The 18,845-nt window shown below is 39.9% G+C and overlaps 1 protein-coding gene across 2 annotated transcripts in view; it reads left to right on the forward strand.

The window, feature by feature from the left end:
* The window catches only part of GRM1 (glutamate metabotropic receptor 1), a 238,810-nt gene that overhangs the window by 53,699 nt on the left and 166,266 nt on the right, over nucleotides 1-18,845 (forward strand). For both annotated transcript variants that reach the window (XM_070733671.1, XM_070733673.1), the window contains exon 2: nucleotides 11,994-12,243. In XM_070733671.1, coding sequence (XP_070589772.1) covers nucleotides 11,994-12,243 — 250 coding nt within the window. The remainder of the gene's footprint in view (nucleotides 1-11,993; nucleotides 12,244-18,845) is intronic.

Here is an 18,845-nt window from a genome sequence, read left to right on the forward strand (position 1 = left end):
AAGTCTAACTATAGTCAGATCCATACAGAAAAACAATTAATAATATTCTACATCTATATTTCCATTTTAATCTTATGATTCATTTGGTTAAAATCAGTTCTAATATCAATATAATACTAAACTATAACATTCAATTTTGTATTTTCATTTTAATAAAATAATTAAACTAATTCAAGCCAATTAATTAAACACAAAAGCTTATATTTTAAAATTTCTTAAAATACGACAATGCTACATAGTTATATTCTTTTAAATCTATTTCTTTATATCTAATTTAACAATATAATATAATAAAATATTTAAAATCAGTTACTCATTATAAAAAAAACCCTTAAAATTTCCATATATCATTTATTTAGTTTCATAAATTCTAATGTTTTACAATTTTTTCATATATTATTAAAACTCTTTTTTAATATGTGGCATTTTCTAAAGTCGATCAGAAACAAAGTAGGACAAAATAAGAGTCAGATGCTACGTGTAGCACAGATATGGCTAGTTCACTCCTTCACTACATTATTAAAGAGCATTGTGTGAAAACCTCAATAAATCAACACTGTGATGGATGGTAATAAGTATGGGTCTATTTGAAGGTGGCCCTCTCGTAAGAATTGGGTGACCTAGAATATAAGAGAGGTAAAGGGGATGAAATGGAATGGAATGGAATAAAATGAAATGAAATATTTGGTGTCTGTGAAATTATGAGAAAGCATAATATATCTGAATCTCTGACACTGGAATCTATGGGAAAGTGGGACACGTATGTGTAACTCTTAACAAAAAGACTAAAATGTGTGTCAGACTGTTTTATCTGAGTTTGTTATCTAGTGATAGGTGCATGATACACTCTCGTAAATGTTGATAATGGAATAGTTATGATTGTGCCTGGAGGGATAATGTGTAATAATCTAAATAAATGCAGTTCTTAGTGCAGAAAGGGGTAAGACCTATTCTATTAGACAGTGAAGGGCTACAAAATGTTTACTACCACACTGTGGGCGTGGCTTATGCAGGATGCCCTGGGGTGGAGCTTCATTTTCGCAATAGCCCTCCACTGCTATTAGACCAGGAGTGTCAAACTTGTGGCCTGTGGGCCAGATGTGTCTTGCCCTGGCCATGCCCACCCCTGGTTTAGCAAAGAGGAATAAAGTCATGATCTGTCACATGACAACAACATGACATTGCATGTTTGACACCCCAGTATTAGATTATCTGAATATGGCACTGAAAAAAATGACTCATGGCTGTTGCACGATCCCCATGGTCAAAAGATCAAAATTTGATCACTGGTCAACTACCTCATATTTATGATGGTTGCAGTTTCCCAGGGTCATGCGATAATCTTAGATGTTTTATGGCAACAAAAGTCAATAGGGAAGCTAGATTCAGTATACAACTCTGGGAGTAACAACAACTGATTCACATAACAATTGTGGCAAGAAAGTTCATAAACTGAGGCAACACCCATTTAAAAACTGCCTTGTTTACCACCAGAAATTTTGAGCTCAGTTGTGGTTGTAAGTCAACGATTACCTGTAGCTGGATATGAAGAAGCGAGTAGAGAAATTGGGTCATCCACACACCCAAGAATGAATGAGTATAGTAATTACTGAGTAGTATCAGTATAGCTTTTCCTTGAGGTTCTCTTAGTTCATGATCTGCATGGCTTAAGAACCTGAATATTCTTGGGATCAACCTATGCCCATTGGCTTTTGCTGATCCTCTTAGATTTGGGACAGTATTTGGGACTCTCTGTCTCTCTCTTCTTCGATAATATCATCTTCAGGCATTGAGGATGACCAATTGTGGTGCCCTTTTTGGGAACAACATTCCCCCCAAGATTAGACTGGATCTCACCTTGTTGTTTCAGAAAGCCTTTAAAAACTTAGCTATTCTAGAGGGTTTGGGAGAGTTTTTATTCTGGCTGGGCATCCATCTTGGTCTGTGTTTTGAATTTGGTCAAGTTGTCTGGAATAAAGTCTTACTAGAATTGTTTATTATATATTTTTTATTCTGAAATTTGAGTTTTAAAATTCTGAGAGTTTTATTCTGAAATTACTGTTTTAAACTTTGGGATGGAGCTCCATTTTCGCTACCTCACTGCATTCCCCCCTCTCCCCATCCGGGCAGTAGCTGACCCCTGGCTGCAGCGCTATGCTCCTTTCTTCAGAAAGTCCAAGTCATCTTTCAGCCCTACCAGTCAATTTTATTTCAGTTCATAAATTCAATTTTAGAGCCACCGGTATCTGCACATGTGAATTTCAGGGAGGGGGGGCAGAATAAAGAGGGACAACCAGTGATATCGCCTGTCATGATCTTACTGTGAAAATAATATAATATATATATATTATGTCATTTGCATTGTGTCATTCTGTGACTAATGCAAATTACAACATTCGTGACACCTGTCCAGAAATAACAGCAGGCGATATCACTTGTACATAATTGGGGATGATTGTCCCTCCATTGCCACATTGTGGTTAGAAGGCTCTTCTTCTCCTTTGAGAAGTCATTTTCTTTTTGTTTTCTTTTTTTCCTCCAGAGATTAGAAAGAAAAAGAATATTGCTTATCTGCCACCCATTTCTGCTTCTATTTCACTCCCCCACATAGTCAGGGAGATAGAAACAGGATGATCATAGAGCAACAATGACAAACCTTCCCAGTAGCAAGTGCCCAGCCCGATGTGTGTATGCACGCATGCCAGAAACCCAAAGATCAGCTGGCCAGTGTACGTGCACATGCCAGCCATCTGGTCTTTGGGTTTCTGGTGCATGCATTTGTGCTAGCCAGTTGGTCTTCGCATGTGCTGGATCACTGGAAACCTGAAGACCACATGGTCTTTGGGTTTCCAGCATACCAGGTGGTCTTTGTGCGTGCTGGAGCAACGGACACCCAAAAACCAGCTGGCTAACATGCATGCTGGTCTTCAGGTTTCCAGCATTTTGGCGTGTGCAAACACCAACTGGCTGGCACATGCAACCATAAGAGCAGTTGGCAACAGCGCGCATGCCCACAGAGATGTTTCTTCATGCCACCTCTGGCACGTATGCCATAGGTTCGCCATCATGGTGATAGAGTATCCAGAAAGGTCCCTTTCACAAGGCTTTTCCTTGGACTTGGTTTTAATTTCATGATAGATTAACTCAGGGCAGTAATGGGCAGCCAAAATTTTTACTGCCACACTATGGGTGTAGCTTGTTTTGTGGATGTGGCTTAATGGTCATGTAACCAGGTAGGAGTGGCTTGAACGATCATCATCGTTCCAGTGAACTGTTAAGTCCTCGACTTACAAACTTGTCAGTTGTAAGTGTCACTCACTGGGGTGACAATTTGCTTTGCATTTCCTGCCCTCTCCTTCTTGGGTTGCCCCCCCCCACCTCAGGCTGGGTAGCTAGGTGAACGGATGCTGCCAGAAGCATAAATGCTGCCAGAGCCACTTCCACCCATGCCTTCTGCTTGCACCTCAGGCAGGAGGTGGCCATGTGAGGCTGGAGGGGAGTCGGGCAGGAGAGAGGGAAGCTCATCCAAGGCCAGGAAGGAGGAAAGAAGAAAAAAGCAAGGAGTGCAGATGTAGCAGCAGCAGCAGGGGGAAAAAGGAGAGCCAAGCTGAGACCAGTAATCCAGGAAGTGACTGCTGGAGCTGCGCACACGTCTTCATTTCCACTGGTGGAACTGCGTTCCACCCCGTCCTGCCTTCTTGCCTTCTGCAAGCCGGAATGTCTAATTGGGCTTGCCTTCGCGGCTCTGGAGGTACTGTGAGTTTGAGTGGAATTATGCTTCTGTGCCTGTGCAGGTAGCAAAATTGCACATGGAGACCCAGGTGCACCCATGTTCCGGTGAGGTTTTTTGCTTCTGCGCATGTGGAGGCGAGCCCAATTAGGCATTCTGGCTATCAGTCCACCTCTGGATTAACTCTGTCCACCTCTGGATTAAAGGTCAGCAGTTCTCATGATAAGCCTGATTGACAAAATTAGTTTAGTCTTTCCAGACTGGGTAGGTTTAGAGTTATAGCTACTCCCTTAAGTACAGCTAGCAGACCTGGGTTTCAAAAATGCAAATGAGCACACTGCAGGGTAGAGATGCAAAACCCTTGCCTTGCTAGTATCTAAAGGGTGCCTAGAGAGTTGCAGCTCAAGACAATGGACTGGATCAATGGACTGATCCTCTTTTAATATTTCTGTGACACCCTAACACTTTATTGACTCAGTTAAACATTTTGTAAGAATAGGGCTCATTCAAAACTTAATTCATGAAGGATTGTAATACTTTGGCGTATTGCACTGCAAAGAAAACAGCAATGTGGTACTATCAACAAAGGAGAAAATTGTAGCTCAGGGCTGAAATAACCTTCAATGTGCTACTCTTAAAGGACAACAACTAAGCCAAATAATTTTTCAGAGCCAAAATTAGAGAACTATCCAGAAGACCGATTAGGTTCCACAGAGTTGGCCTTCTCCGGGTCCCGTCGACTAAACAATGTCATCTGGTGGGTCCCAGGGGAAGAGCCTTCTCTGTGGTGGCCCCGACTCTCTGGAACCAGCTCCCCCTGGAGATTAGAACTGCCCCCACCCTCCTTGCCTTCCGTAAACTCCTTAAAACTCACCTCTGCCATCAGGCATGGGGGAATTGGGGCATTCCCCCTCCCTCTCCCTGGGCCTGTATAATTTATGTATGGTGTGTCTGTGTGTATGTCTGGTTTAATAATGGGGTTTTTAATGTTTTTTAAATTTATTAGATTTATTATGAATTGTCTTATTGTATGCTGTGAGCCGCCCCAAGTCTATGGAGAGGGGAGGCATACAAATCTAATAAATAAATAAAACAAACAAACAAATAAATAAATAAATAAAGTGCATATTATATGTGCAAGATTGTTGGATATATAGCTTCACTCCTTAACTACAAAGGTTTCCCAAAGGTTTTCAGCAGGAATTTCTATTACCAAAATGAAACAGGGAAATCCTGATTGCTGACCATTAAGTTCTGAATATGTTCAGTTATTATTTATGAGCTGCTGTCTTAATATGATGTTCAGTGTGGTCCTTAGAATGTACTCTGATACCCTAATACTGGATCATCTCATTTTACTATTTACCTTCGTGGATATAGGTTTATATATCTTAAATGTATACCAAAAAGAGATAGGGAAAAAAACCCCTTTAAATTTCTAGTTAAGGAATTAAAGAGGCATAAAACAACCCTGATTAAAGCAGCTTGAAATTCGAAAGACAAGAATAAATAAAGCTATGATCCCAAAGTTCCTGTCTCAGAACAATCATCCCAAAAAAGAAAATGTCCCATGCTACAGATCAGGATGAAGTGAAATTAACATTTAAAACAATCCTGAGGGCCCAAATCAACAAGGTCCCCTGTGCAATATAGACAAGCTGAAAATATTAATGCCACTGGCAACTAGGTTTGATGGGATATTATTAAGATTCCGACCTAGAAACCAGGAAATGGGGACTCTCAGGTGGTTTTTCAAAAGGCAACTGGACTGTTTTTTTCCTTGAGGAAGAAGACGATGACATTTCATTTATGATCCAAGAAGCTTTGTCAGTTATGCCTGGGTAGTAAGGGAATGGTAGCAGCAGGTAACAGGATGGTGGGGACGAATGGAAGGATTGTATTTCTTTGCAGTCATCTGGTCATTAGCATTCTCTTTGAGAGCCATTGACACCACTTGGAAATCCTCAAAGACAGGAATAATTAAAGCTACAATAACAAAGCCATCCCCCTTAAGCATAAAAGCCAGTTGGGTGATTTGGGTTAAGTCTCTTCCCCCCTCTCTTTTAACCCAACTCACCTTTCAGGATTGCTATTGTGGGGAAAATAGGAGGCAAGAATAGTAGGTATGTTCACCACAACTTGAGTTCACTAATTATAAATAAAAAGGAGGGATACAACAACCACAACAACTTGATAGGTGGATAAAAATGCCAAATCCAGTCTAAACATCTGGTTAACTGAGCAACGAACCACAATTACATTAATCCCTTGGTGAAGCACAACTTGGATGTGGTTGTGGGTCTTGTATTCTCTGAGAAGGATGGGAGCTATGGCAGAGATTCAACCATACTGGACCTGCAAATAGAAGCAAAATGACTTTGACAAAAGAAAACAAAGGTGGTAGCAATACTAATAGGCAGCTTGAGTGCAATCCCAAAATATTTGGAGCACCACTTGACAAGCACTGAAAAATTCACTGTCAATCAATTGACAAATCAATCAGTTGGAAAACGCAGCTTTACTTGGAAGAGCTTCCATCCAGAGACAATATCTTTAACACCATCAAACATTCACATCTGCTTATGCCAGGTCCTTGAGAAAGACTCAGTAGGTGGATAAGCATGAGAAATTTATTCTACATTTTTAGCTCACTGTACAACAAACAACAATAATAATAAAGTTACATTCTGGTTTCTCTTCAGGTCATATAAATCTTTCACCTTGTAAGTATTTCTCTAGCAATATTAATAAACTCGACTTACTGGTTATATTTTGCCCACTAGATGGCGCTCATATGGATTTATATAAATAACATTCATACTTACAAAACTAATTGTACAAACCAATCCAGTCTCTGCCTTAGTTGCTGGGCAAAAATAAGATAATACCTTTTTCCTAGCAAATCATCAAAGGTATGTTAGCACTGGAAATCTACATTTGTTCAACAGCATGATTGCATGGTGCTTACAAGCAATCTTCAACCATAAGAATGTGGGAGCAATATGCTGACATTTAAAACCTTCCATAATGTGCTGTAAAGCACTATTGAGCAGTATATAGGTATGACAGCTATTTCTATTTTTTTTTTAAAAAAATTGTCAAGTGCATATTTGTAGTATAAAAAGATATAACAATGTTTATACACATGATGCTAGTAAGAGAAAAACATTAGGACAGGGGACGGTAGGCATGCTGGTGCACTTATGCACTTCCCTTCCTCACCAGGAACGATGACCTCTTCCTCACCAGGAATTGGGTAAGGTCAACAGTGGATAGTCTAAGGGAAAGATTTTGGGGTTAGGTGATGATATTACAGAGTCAATATATCTCACAGAGGACATGGGTTGGGCAACCTTGGTCTTCTGACCCAGCCTTAGCATAAGCAAGAAACAGACTCTGGGTCACAAAAAAAATCACTCTTTATTTAACTCTTGTGAATTAATTGCATTAGAAACATAGAAACATAGAAGACTGACGCCAGAAAAAGACCTCATGATCCATCTAGTCTGCCCTTATACTATTTTCTGTATTTTATCTTAGGATGGATATATGTTTATCCCAGGCGTGTTTAAATTCAGTTACTATGGATTTACCAACCACATCTGCTGGAAGTTTGTTCCAAGGATCTACTATTCTTTCAGTAAAATAATATTTTCTCATGTTGCTTTTGATCTTTCCCCCAACTAACTTCAGATTGTGTCCCCTTGTTCTTATGTTCACTTTCCTATTAAAAACACTTCCCTCCTGGACCTTATTTAACCCTTTAACATATTTAAATGTTTCAATCATGTCCCCCCTTTTCCTTCTGTCCTCCAGACTATACAGATTGAGTTCATTAAGTCTTTCCTGATACGTTTTATGCTTAAGACCTTCCACCATTCTTGTAGCCCGTCTTTGGACCCATTCAATTTTGCCAATATCTTTTTGTAGGTGAGGTCTCCAGAACTGAACACAGTATTCCAAATGTGGTCTCACCAGCACTCTATATAGCGGGATCATAATCTCCCTCTTCCTGCTTGTTATACCTCTAGCTATGCAGCCAAGCATCCTACTTGCTTTCCCTACCGCCTGACTGCACTGTTCATCCATTTTGAGGCTGTCAGAAATCACTACCCCTAAAGTCACCCACCGAAAAGTCTGGGCAATAGTCCTTCAAGGAATTAACTGCAGTAACAGACGTTATCAGTTCCTTGCAATAATTGCAAGCCCATGAGGCTGAACATTAAGTTCCGAAAAGCAGTCTTTGCCACGCAAAACACAATGAGCAAAATCTTCAGAAATACTAACTGTTGTCTGCTATGACAACCACTCCCCTTTCCTTCTATTTATTCCCCAGCCAGGGAGGGGCCATTCAGCATCCATGTGTGTTTTGCTTCCCCAATCAACTCCTTGTCCTCCATCATTCACCTCTCCTAATTGCTCTGTGCGTATGTGCATCGGGAACAGGGCCCAGTTGTTCTTCCTCCTCACTTATACTGTATCAGCTTCCAAAGGCAGCTTCCACTCCAGTGGCTGAAAAATGTCAGACCACCTTGGCTCTATCTCTACGTTTGATGCAGAGCATTTATCCGAACCTTCCCCAGTCTCAAGAACTGGCCCAAATTTATCCCAAATCTCCTCATTGTCCGAATTTGCTACCAGCTCTGTTGGCAGCTGGTGGACTACAACACTGGGCTTCAGACTCAGTTATATTCTGGTGACCTGGTTCAGATCTTCAGTTTTGAATATTGGAAGGTGAAAATTGGAGCTCGTTGCTTTGCCTCAGTTTATCTGTTAGCTGCAGGCACAATGCTTGAACGAACATGAATGCAGTGGGGAGAAGGGAAATAGGTACTTCCCATAAACTATGATCATGTACAAAAATATGAGAAAACATGTTGCTACAGCTAGGAATGCCAAAACTCTTCTGATAAATTGCAACAGTTCCTTGTATTTTATACTTTATATGTTGTATCACTTTCTTTTCTTGTGTGTTCTTAAGTTACCTACAAATATATAGTGAGTCCACCTTGGGAGGAAAAGAGTAAGAAAATCACTATATTGTTGCTTTTGCATTTAATTTATGACTCAAAGAAGTCACACCACTCATTCTATAAAGCCCCACAGAAAGCATAAAAATTGCATTTGCTCTTATTAATTTCACACCAAAAGAAACCAAGGAGAGGCAATTTCCCAAAACAATGAGTTCTGAAGGTGCCTGAAGGATTGCCAAACAAAGCTAAAAAGCACAGCTGAGCAACTTGCAAGATTTTTTAAACCAGATGGAACAATACCTTGAATAATGCTCTGTTGCCACAGCAATTACGAAGAAAGAGACGAATGGGGCCTCTTGGAATATTGGCAACCTTTGTTCATACTTCACTGTGTGTTCCTAGTGCCCTAAAAGCTGGCAGACCCATTGATTTCTGTCTCCACAGAATTAACAAGACCCGAGCATAAGTGAAAACCTCGCTTTTGGTTAACCTTCATGTCCCCTTTCCTCAAATGTTTACTTTCAGGGGTCTCTGCTAACAACGGAATGCTATCCTTTCAACTAGGCTAGAAACAACAGAGTCACAGACTAAGTGAAAATAAAGTAATGCTAACTGGGGGGAAACCCCTTTACGTCCTGTTTGCCTTCTTTGCTTTCCAAACATGGCTCTTATGATGGTAGTGAAATAATTTGAGCCATGCAGCCTGTGTGATTTATCTGACATGTAAGATGGAAATTGATAGTCCAGCCAGGAAGATATAGATTAGAAAGCGCTGCTCCCCTAGGTCACAAATAAACTATATAGGAATGGATTATTCTGTAGATTTGTTTTAATCAGCTAAGATTTATTCAGTGGACAGAGGAGACACAACTTTGGTCATTTTAAAACCTGTTGGGTGCACTGGAACTAATAGTAGTATAGAGTAGAACAACAGAGTTGGAAGGGACCTTGGAGGTCCTCTAGTCCAACCCCCTACTTAGGCAAGAAACTCTACACACTTCCTTTTGTGGCAACTTTTTCCACTTTTGAGGAGTCCTTGGTGCTCTCCGAACTTACTTGTTTTTTTACAGATGTTTCATTACCCAAACTAGATAAAATCATCAGGGCTAGTAGTTTGTTGTCAGTTTATATTCAACTGGCTTGCCTGTCATTGTTAGTGGGGGTGATATTAGAGATTCTGTGGCTGGGTTGTTTACTATTGGCTCTTTGGTGGTTTCTTGATTGGATTATTTGTTGGTCTGATCTGTTGGTCTGATGTTAACCTTGGAATTACCAGTAATCTTTCAGGGCTGGGTGATAGTCTCTTTTGCATAGTCTATATCTCTATATAAACATATGTCTATGCTGCATGTCTATTGATGGCTGATTTGTCAGAGTGCCAGATTTCTAGAAATTGCCAGGCTTCTAAAAACAGCAACTATATATAGGACAAACAGGTAGACGACTGGCAAAACACATCCACGGACACCAACTAGCAGTCTGAAGACATGATGGGAATTCTTTAATTTCACAACATGCAGACAGATTTAATCATCGTTTCAATTGGGAAAATGTGACTCTTCTAGACCAGTGGTTCTCAACCTGGGGGTCGGGACTCCTTCGAATGACAGTTTCACAAGGGTCGCCTAAGACCATGAGAAAAGACAAATTTCCCATGATATCAGGAACTAAAGCTTCTATTCTGACACCTTGGAACATATTTTTTACAATCTGACCAATCAGGCGTTTACAGTGGGGGGAGTCCCTCTGACCTACCTGCCAATCGGCTTAAAGTCCTGTTGGGAGAATTGGGGCTAGACTTATGGTTGGGGCTCACCACAACATGAGGAACTGTATTAAGGGGTCGCAGCATTAGAAAGGTTGAGGACCACTGTTCTAGACCAAGCCAAGTCCAAAAACGCCAGGGACTTTCTAGATGCCTGGCACTCTGACAAATCAGTCATCAGTGGGCACAGAGACATCAACAACATCTGTACACTATGCAAGAGATAATCAACCAGCCCAAAAGAAAACCAAAAGACTCCAGTACCTCCCCACCAGTAATCAGCAGCCAAATCAGCATATATTAACTTAAAGGTTAACATCAGACCAACAATCAAATAAACAATATCCTAATAAAGAAACAGTCAAAGAAACCAACAGTAATAAACCCAAGCAAAATATCTCTTAAGACCACCAACAATGACAGGCCAGCCACTAGAGCTGTGATGGTGAACCTATGACACCTGTGCCACAAGTGGCACACTGATTCATATCTGAGGGCACATAATGCATTGCCCTATGTCAGCTCCAGTACACATGTGCGCACTGGCCAGTTGATTTTCGGCCTTCCAGAGAGTGGGGGAGGACATTTTTGCCTTCCCCAGACTTCAGGAAACTTTCCGGAGCCTGTGGATGGCAAAAAATGGTCCAATGGAAAGTTCATTTCTGAACTTCCAGTTGGCCTGTTGGTTCTGTTTTTCACCATCCATAGGCTTGGGAGGCTTGCCTGAAGCCTGGGCCAAATGACCTCCCACCTGCCCTCGGAAGGTCAAAAATCACCTGAATCCATTTTTTGTCACCCACAGGCTCCATTGAGATATTGGGTTTGTAAGGTGAAAATAGTTTGGAAGAAGAGGCAAAAAAATCTTGAAATCTTTGTTTCTTGAAAAGTTTGTATGATGAGGGGTTTGTAAGACGAGGTATCACTATATATACCCCAGGTGTTACCCCACTGACTCACCAGGAAGTTTCTACACAGCAGGCAATTGCTGAGCTATCAAACCACACCCAGCCACCAGTATTTATAGAAGGAAGGCAGCTCAGGTCTCGCCAAGAACAAACTGAGCCCTGTGCACATGCACAAAGGGGCAGCGCAGGGGGAGTTGTGCACATGTGGAGTTGGTATGCATGCATGGGCTATTGCGCATATGCATACTCTTTTGACACACTGGATACTTCAGGAAGCTTCCCCAAAGCCCCGGAATGCAAAAACAACCCCAACAGGCAAACCAGAAATTCGTAAAAATGGACTTCCAGTTTGCTTGTTGTGCTGTTTTTTGCACTCCGGGGCTTCAGGAAGCTTCCCTGAACCCTCCAGAGTGCAAAAAACAGCACAATGGGCAAAAATAGGTTCGCCATCACTGCACTAGAATATAAACTGACAGCAAACTGCATTCCTTACTAGCACTGATGATGTTACTTTGTTTGGGTAATGAAATATCTGCAGAGAACAAGCAAGCTCGTTACGTCAACCCGTTACGTCAAACCTGAGCTACAAATATTCTCCTTTATTTTTCCCTTTTGTTTAGGAAACTATGGAGAGAGTGGCATGGAGGCTTTCAAGGAGCTGGCTGCACAGGAAGGCCTTTGCATTGCTCATTCAGACAAGATCTACAGCAATGCGGGAGAAAAAAGCTTTGAGAAGCTGTTACAGAAGCTCCGGGACAGGCTGCCAAAAGCCAGAGTTGTGGTTTGTTTCTGCGAAGGAATGACCGTCAGGGGAATCCTCATGGCTATGAGACGCATGGGAGTATTAAGAGAGCTTCTACTGATTGGGAGGTAAGTCATGTACCTTTGCTTGCTGTCATACCGGGACAAAGAGGAGAAAGAAAAGTAAAGCCACTGAGCTTGTTACGACTATAAATCTAGAGTTCAGAACCAAGAACTCTTCTGGAAAACTAAGACCACAGCCTAGGCTTATATTCATTTTCTTCTTCTTCTTTTTTTAAATAGATTTTTATTACAATACAAAGATTAAAAAGAGCAGGTATATAGTGTTGTACATATTGTATCATTTCAGAGTACTTTGTATAGCTGTTGTACTTAAATTCTAAAATACTTTATACAGAGCTGCCCCTAGTTCCCCCTCCCTCCCCATTGAACTGTTGACCTAACAGTTCTATTTTTCCCCCTTTGATATTGTTTTTCTAATTGTTGTCTTGTTTTAATATTTCCTTTCTCATCTAATATATGATTATAATTCACCAGTTTTTGGATTTTGAAAGTACTTGGATATGTAAGTGCTTCCATACTAGAATACCATCTTGGAATTTTAACATAGGGTTCTCTTTTAGTCTTTGTCCATGTTGCCATTAAGGAGTCTCTAATTATATGATTTTTAAAATATGTTGGGACTTCATTTTTTTTCATTCCAAAGGAATCCATGCCACCTTTGTAAAATGTCATGTCCTTCTAAAGCTAATAATCTTTGATTTTTAAGTTCTTATGTCACAAACACCTCATGTTATTTTTTGAAGATCATTTCCATTTCACTTTGCCCTTAAAATAGCAGAGCAAATTTTTAAACCAACCAATGTTCTCTGGACAGGTTCCTTGAATGAACAAAATGTGCAAGCTTGAGTACGAAAGATGGATTATATAAATACCCTCTGGTAAAAGGAAGCATTGTGAGCTAGTAGTATGGTCTTACTTTATATAAGAACTTTTTTTATTAGTTTATATCAGCGATGGTGAACCTTTCTTGGTTCACGTGCCAAAAGGGTATGTGCGCATGTGCTAGCATGCTGTAGATCTGTAGATCAGCAGTTCAAATCTCATCACCGGCTCCAGGTTGACTCAGCCTTCCATCCTTACGAGGTGGGTAAAATGAGGACCCCGATTGTGGGGGCATTATGCTGGCTCTGTTCAAAAGTGCTGTTGCTAACATGTTGTAAGCCACCCTAAGTCTAAAGAGAAGGGCGGCATAAAAATCAAAATAATAATAATAATAATAATAATAATAATAATAATAATAATAATACCCCTTCCCTCTCCCCATGCATGTGCACCCCCATGCTGCATATGTGCACAAGCCCCCCCCCCAACACATATATGCACAGGCCTCCCTGAAGCCCGGAAGGGTGAAAAAACCATCCAACGGGCAGACCAGAAATTTGGAAAAATGGACTTCCAATTTACCAATTTTTTGCACTCTGGAGGATTCAGGGAAGCTTCCTGAAGCCCCAGAGTACGAAAAACAGCACAACAAGCAAACCAGAAGTCCATTTTTACGAATTTCTGGTTTGCCCATTGGGCAGTTTTATGCATTCTGGGCTTCGGGGTTAAGCTTCCTGAAGCATCCAGAGGGCGAAACGGCATTCCCTGAGGCCGAAAACCAGCTGGCTAGCCCATGCATGCATGCTGTACCTGACATAGGACATTGCCTCACGGGCCCTCCAATTTGGCTCCATGTGCCACCTGTGGCACAAGTGCCATAGGTTTGCCATCATGGGTTTATAATATATGTTGTGGATTAATAGAAGAGAACAGGGTTGACCTTGGAGAGAATACATGGCAACTGTTAAGACAACATGAACTTTTTCTGGAAAAACAAGATAGTGGGAGAAAGAAACTCAAAATTGTCCCACCTTGATTTCCTTTGGTATAAGAAGGAGGAAAGACAAAATACTTACACGTTTTCAAGAATCCATTATTTTGCCTTAAATTAATGAAGTAGAGTTCCAATATTTTTGTGGTAACTGCTTCCTGACCTGGCCTAATTTGAAAGGCTGACAGGTTTTGAATAATGTTTCTTCTTTTTTACATGCCTCCCTACCACAAAGATCTCCAAATATTTCAGTCTCAATGGCTTATTGTCTTTCATTTGTTCACTTTTATGGAGACTTTTATTTTGTGAGAAATACATAAGGACAAAACCCAAACATCTCCAGCCCCTCACTTAAAATTTCCAGCTCTGTACCTTGATAGTTTCCTATCCACTTTCCATCATTGTCCATGAATGGTGGTTATGAGGAAGGAAGGAAGGAAGGAAGGAAGGAGGGAGGGAGGGAGGGAGGAAGCTTTTGTCATAATTCCCAGGAAACTTGCTGGGGGAGGTGAAAGAAGGTTGCTCTTGTAGGAGGCGGTGATAAGGCTGAGAAAGGAATGGGAGAGATAGCAGACATGAACAGTCAAGAGAAAAGACTGTGTCAATTGATACACCTCATCTTGCAAACGGCAACTTAGTCCAAGTGTAAAATGATTCAATGATAGCAACTTAATGAAACTGCACACACAAGCCTGTGGAATTTTTTTAAAAAAAATTATTTAGATTTGTATGCCGCCCCTCTCCGCAGACTCGGGGCGGCATACAAATCTAAATTCCTTTGCCATTTTCAAAATTCTATATCCACCCCAAGTTAGCATGGCTTACTGAAATCTATGCAGTTCTTGCTTCATTGAACTTTGTGCTGCTTGATAATTGGACATCATTTCTCTGCTTGCTCCAAAATTAATAAAACTAATATTTTCAGTTGAAAATGAAGGTCTTTCACTACTTCATCTGATAACTGAAACCGTGTCATAATTAAAGATCATCTATATTTTTGAGTGTTGAAAGTGTTTCTGAGGGAATGGAAAATTATGTACAAAATGAAAACATTTTGATAAATATTTCCAGCATACATTTAATCTTGAACATCTTGAGTTGCTGTATTTGAATGAAGCTGGCAACTTTGAATTATATTCATGCAGGAAAACTCCAAATATGTCTGAGAAATGTCATGTATTTTAGTACAAGGAAGGCTCTGTATCTCCATTTTTTCTTTTTGGCTAAGCTAGAGTTGAGGAAGGCTTTCAGTCAAGTATATGGATGTTTCCTCTTTTCAGGCAAAAGCGGAAGCAAAAGTAGTTGTTTTAGCTGATTGCTCAGGTGATTGGCACAGGTGAGACAACCCTATTGCTAGGCATCAAAAATATCATGTATTTGGCAATTTGTGCCAGAGGTGGAACTTATGTCTGTTAAACATCATTGACAGATACCTGTTCCTCTTTTTGCAGCTGCCTTAGGGTTTCAACTTGTCACTGTTTCAATTTACCATTTCTTATGGACCCAGATGATGTATCCCTGCACTCAGTGATAGACTGAGCTGTCAAAAAAGAAAATAGTATTGATAGGAAACCTGAGTACCATAAAGCCTGTCAAAATAAGGGGAAGAAATTTGGAGTAAATACTTTCTTCCTCCAGTTTATTTACCATAATTCATAAACATAGTAGCAGATGCCCTGAGAGTAATTATCCCTCTTCCTTAAACAATTGTAAAACTTATGTAAATATATTTTCCTTCCTTCCTTCCTTCCTTCCTTCCTTCCTTCCTTCATTCATTCATTCATTCATTCATTCATTCATTCCATATGAATGGTTGAGACATTTACCATATATGGTTACCCAATGTGTCTTCAAAAACTTATCTTTCTCCCCTCAAATATGCCGTCTTTGAAAAGGACCAAGATATGGAATAATGGACAAAAGGGAAGTGTGTAATGTTGTGATTGTTGTGGGTCTCCAATGACTGCTCTAGGGGAGAAAAATTAAAGAATTGCTGAATAAATATTTTACACTTCAGTGATGTTTATAGCTTTTCCTCCCTTGTATATTAAAACCATGCAGTTATATATAAGTCCACTAGGGAAGGTATATGATTGTTCACTTCAAAAATCTACCTATTTAAATTTCAGTTTCTTCCTCTATTTTTCCTCATATCTTTCTTTCATTCATTTTGTCCTGTGCCACCTCATGTCACTTTATGTGACATGTCAACAAAGGGGAGCATTGAAAGAGGAGGCTTCATCTGTTTTTTAATTCCATATCAATCTCCATCTATCCTTTTGAAGTACAGATTCATGCCAACAGATATATCCGTAACAATATCATTTTCACAACTATAGTAAGATGATAAAAAAATTAACCCAAAACAAAAACATGTACAGATTGGAAGAAAGGAAAGCAAATTTCTCTCACCCACCCACCCAATATTCATCTGAAATTTTACCAGTTTCTTAGTGTCGCCTCTATGCTGCAAGCTCGGGCAGGAGCTGTCATGTAAAGCTTAAATTGCTTTTTAAATTGCTTGACAAACTGAAAGAAGTCGCAAAATCTGAGAAATAAACATACTAACAGAACAAATTATGATGTCATTTTTCACACTGGCAGAATCTGTTTTTTAAATAACTGAAATAAAACATTGGCTAATCTTAAGAAAACCCCTTATTTTTCCTAAAACAGAAATTTGGAATGAAGACAGATAAACATGACAGTTCTGATATCCTTGAACTTTAGGAATGCACCAAGATCTTTTGTAGAGTTTAATTATTTCTAAAAATAATAAAGGTAGACTACTGATAAATAAAATATTTAAACTCCTTCAAAAATTTTCCTGAGAAACTGAAGCACATTCAGCTTGTGTGTCCTCATTTGGCTGCTTGTAACAGAAGACTTTATTTATCTTCCATTCAGTTGACTACAGTTTATATTCTTCCTTTCTCCTTTTGCTGCTATATTGATTTTCTATCTTCTCTAGGTAAATTCATGTCTTATTTTTTCCCTCTTCTTAGTTCTACATCCCTTAATTTACATTTCTACGTATTGCTGTAGCTTGACTTAACTCCAGCCACATTCTTGTTTATCTGTGTTCCTCCTGCTGGTGCTTAAATTCCCTGCCTCTCCTTCATCCTCCGCCAGCCCTCACAAAGGCCCTTGTTAATTGCTTGCAGGTGCTACGCTTTTCTTTGGCTTTCTGTTGCTGAGTAGAGGGGGCGGTTTCCGCAGCCTCCATTTCTGGTCTGCTGCTACATTGACTTGCTTCTTCAAGCCTTGTGTTGGATCTTTAGTTTTCTTGGCAGTCTCTGCCAGTTCCCTGTTTTTACATTCAAAATTTTGCCTCTTCTGGCTATGAAAAGCTTACCAGCATTCTAGACTTCATTTTTTTAGATGCTGCTGTGTAAACTTCTAAGATCCTCAGTTCCTTTGTCCTTTCCACACAATGAGCTGTCATACTGCTCCTGGTCCAGAGACTCTCCAGCCAAGGGCATTCTCATCTGGGTACTGCCACTGAGATTTCAGTAGCTGTTGCTAGTCTCTGGGGTTCTCCCAGCATTTAGTAGAGGCGTCCAACCACTTCCTGTTCTTCATAGACCTCACCTTCTTCATCTTCTTGCCCATGCCACAGTGCTCTGCACACTTCTGCTTTTCCCTCAACTGTGGACTTCACTTGCTACAAGTAAGCTACCCCTTACATAAAAGGTTTGACTAAGGTTGGCTTTAAATTGAAAGAAAGTGACACATATATTTTCTTTTTCCTCTGCATTTCCTCTTGCCCACCTATCCACTTCCTCAGTGTTTAGGAAGTTGGCAAATTTCCTAAAGATATGTTTCTTCCACCAAGATTTGAACTTTTCACATTTTAATTTATTTTATGTTGATATTTGATTGTTATTTACATTTTAATTGTATTGAAGCTTCTGTAGAATGCAACTACTCTAGGCAAGGAAAGGCAGGATATAGATAATAACCATAACCATAACCATAACAATAACAATAATCATTATCATTATGTCAATACAATACAGCAAATGAGATCACTATGCTGGATTTCGTATTTCATCACCAGTCGGATGCTTCCCAAGCACCTAGGACTGCGTGATGTAGCGGCGAATTATGTTTGCCGATCCCAGTAAAGCGGTCTTTTGCAATTGACAGATGGAGATTTTGTCAATTCCGATGGTTTTCAAATGTCCACTGAGATCCTTTGACACTGCGCCCAGCGTGCCAAGTACCAATGGGACCACTTTCACTGGCTTATGCCAGAGTTGTTGCAGTTCAATTTTTAGATCTTCGTACATGTATTTCACTATTTTCTCTAGCTGCTTCTCCTCAATTCTGCTGTCCCCTGGGACATTATTATTATTATTATTATTATTATTATTATTATTAATAATTAGATTTGTATGCCACCCCTCTCTGGAGATTTGGGGCGGATGCAAAATTAGTGGTAATTAATTGATTAATTAATTAATCGATCAATCAGTTGAAGCATGTGTGAAATAAGGAAATGACAAAACCTGGAACAAAGAGCAATGAAGTGAAATACTGTACCAATCAGCAGTGTTCCCTCTAATTTTTTGGGGGGGTGGGCGGAAAAGTATAGTGTCTGAGCGACAGTCCCTTCGGGACTGGGCGACACAGAAATAATAAATAAATAAATAAATAAATAAATAAATAAACAAAGAAACAAACAAACAAAAAAAACCACCCTGTTTTGCCTCAGAGAATTTCAAAATAAAATACTGTACTGTGTGTCTATAACAGTGAGCTTATAATAGGGAAACTCTATCAATATCAAAATGCCACTGAAATAGTTGAGCTAGTTTCAAACTAGATTTTG

This window comes from Erythrolamprus reginae, chromosome 1 (assembly GCF_031021105.1).
Source record: "Erythrolamprus reginae isolate rEryReg1 chromosome 1, rEryReg1.hap1, whole genome shotgun sequence".
In the NCBI taxonomy this organism is placed as follows: Eukaryota; Metazoa; Chordata; class Lepidosauria; order Squamata; family Dipsadidae; genus Erythrolamprus; species Erythrolamprus reginae.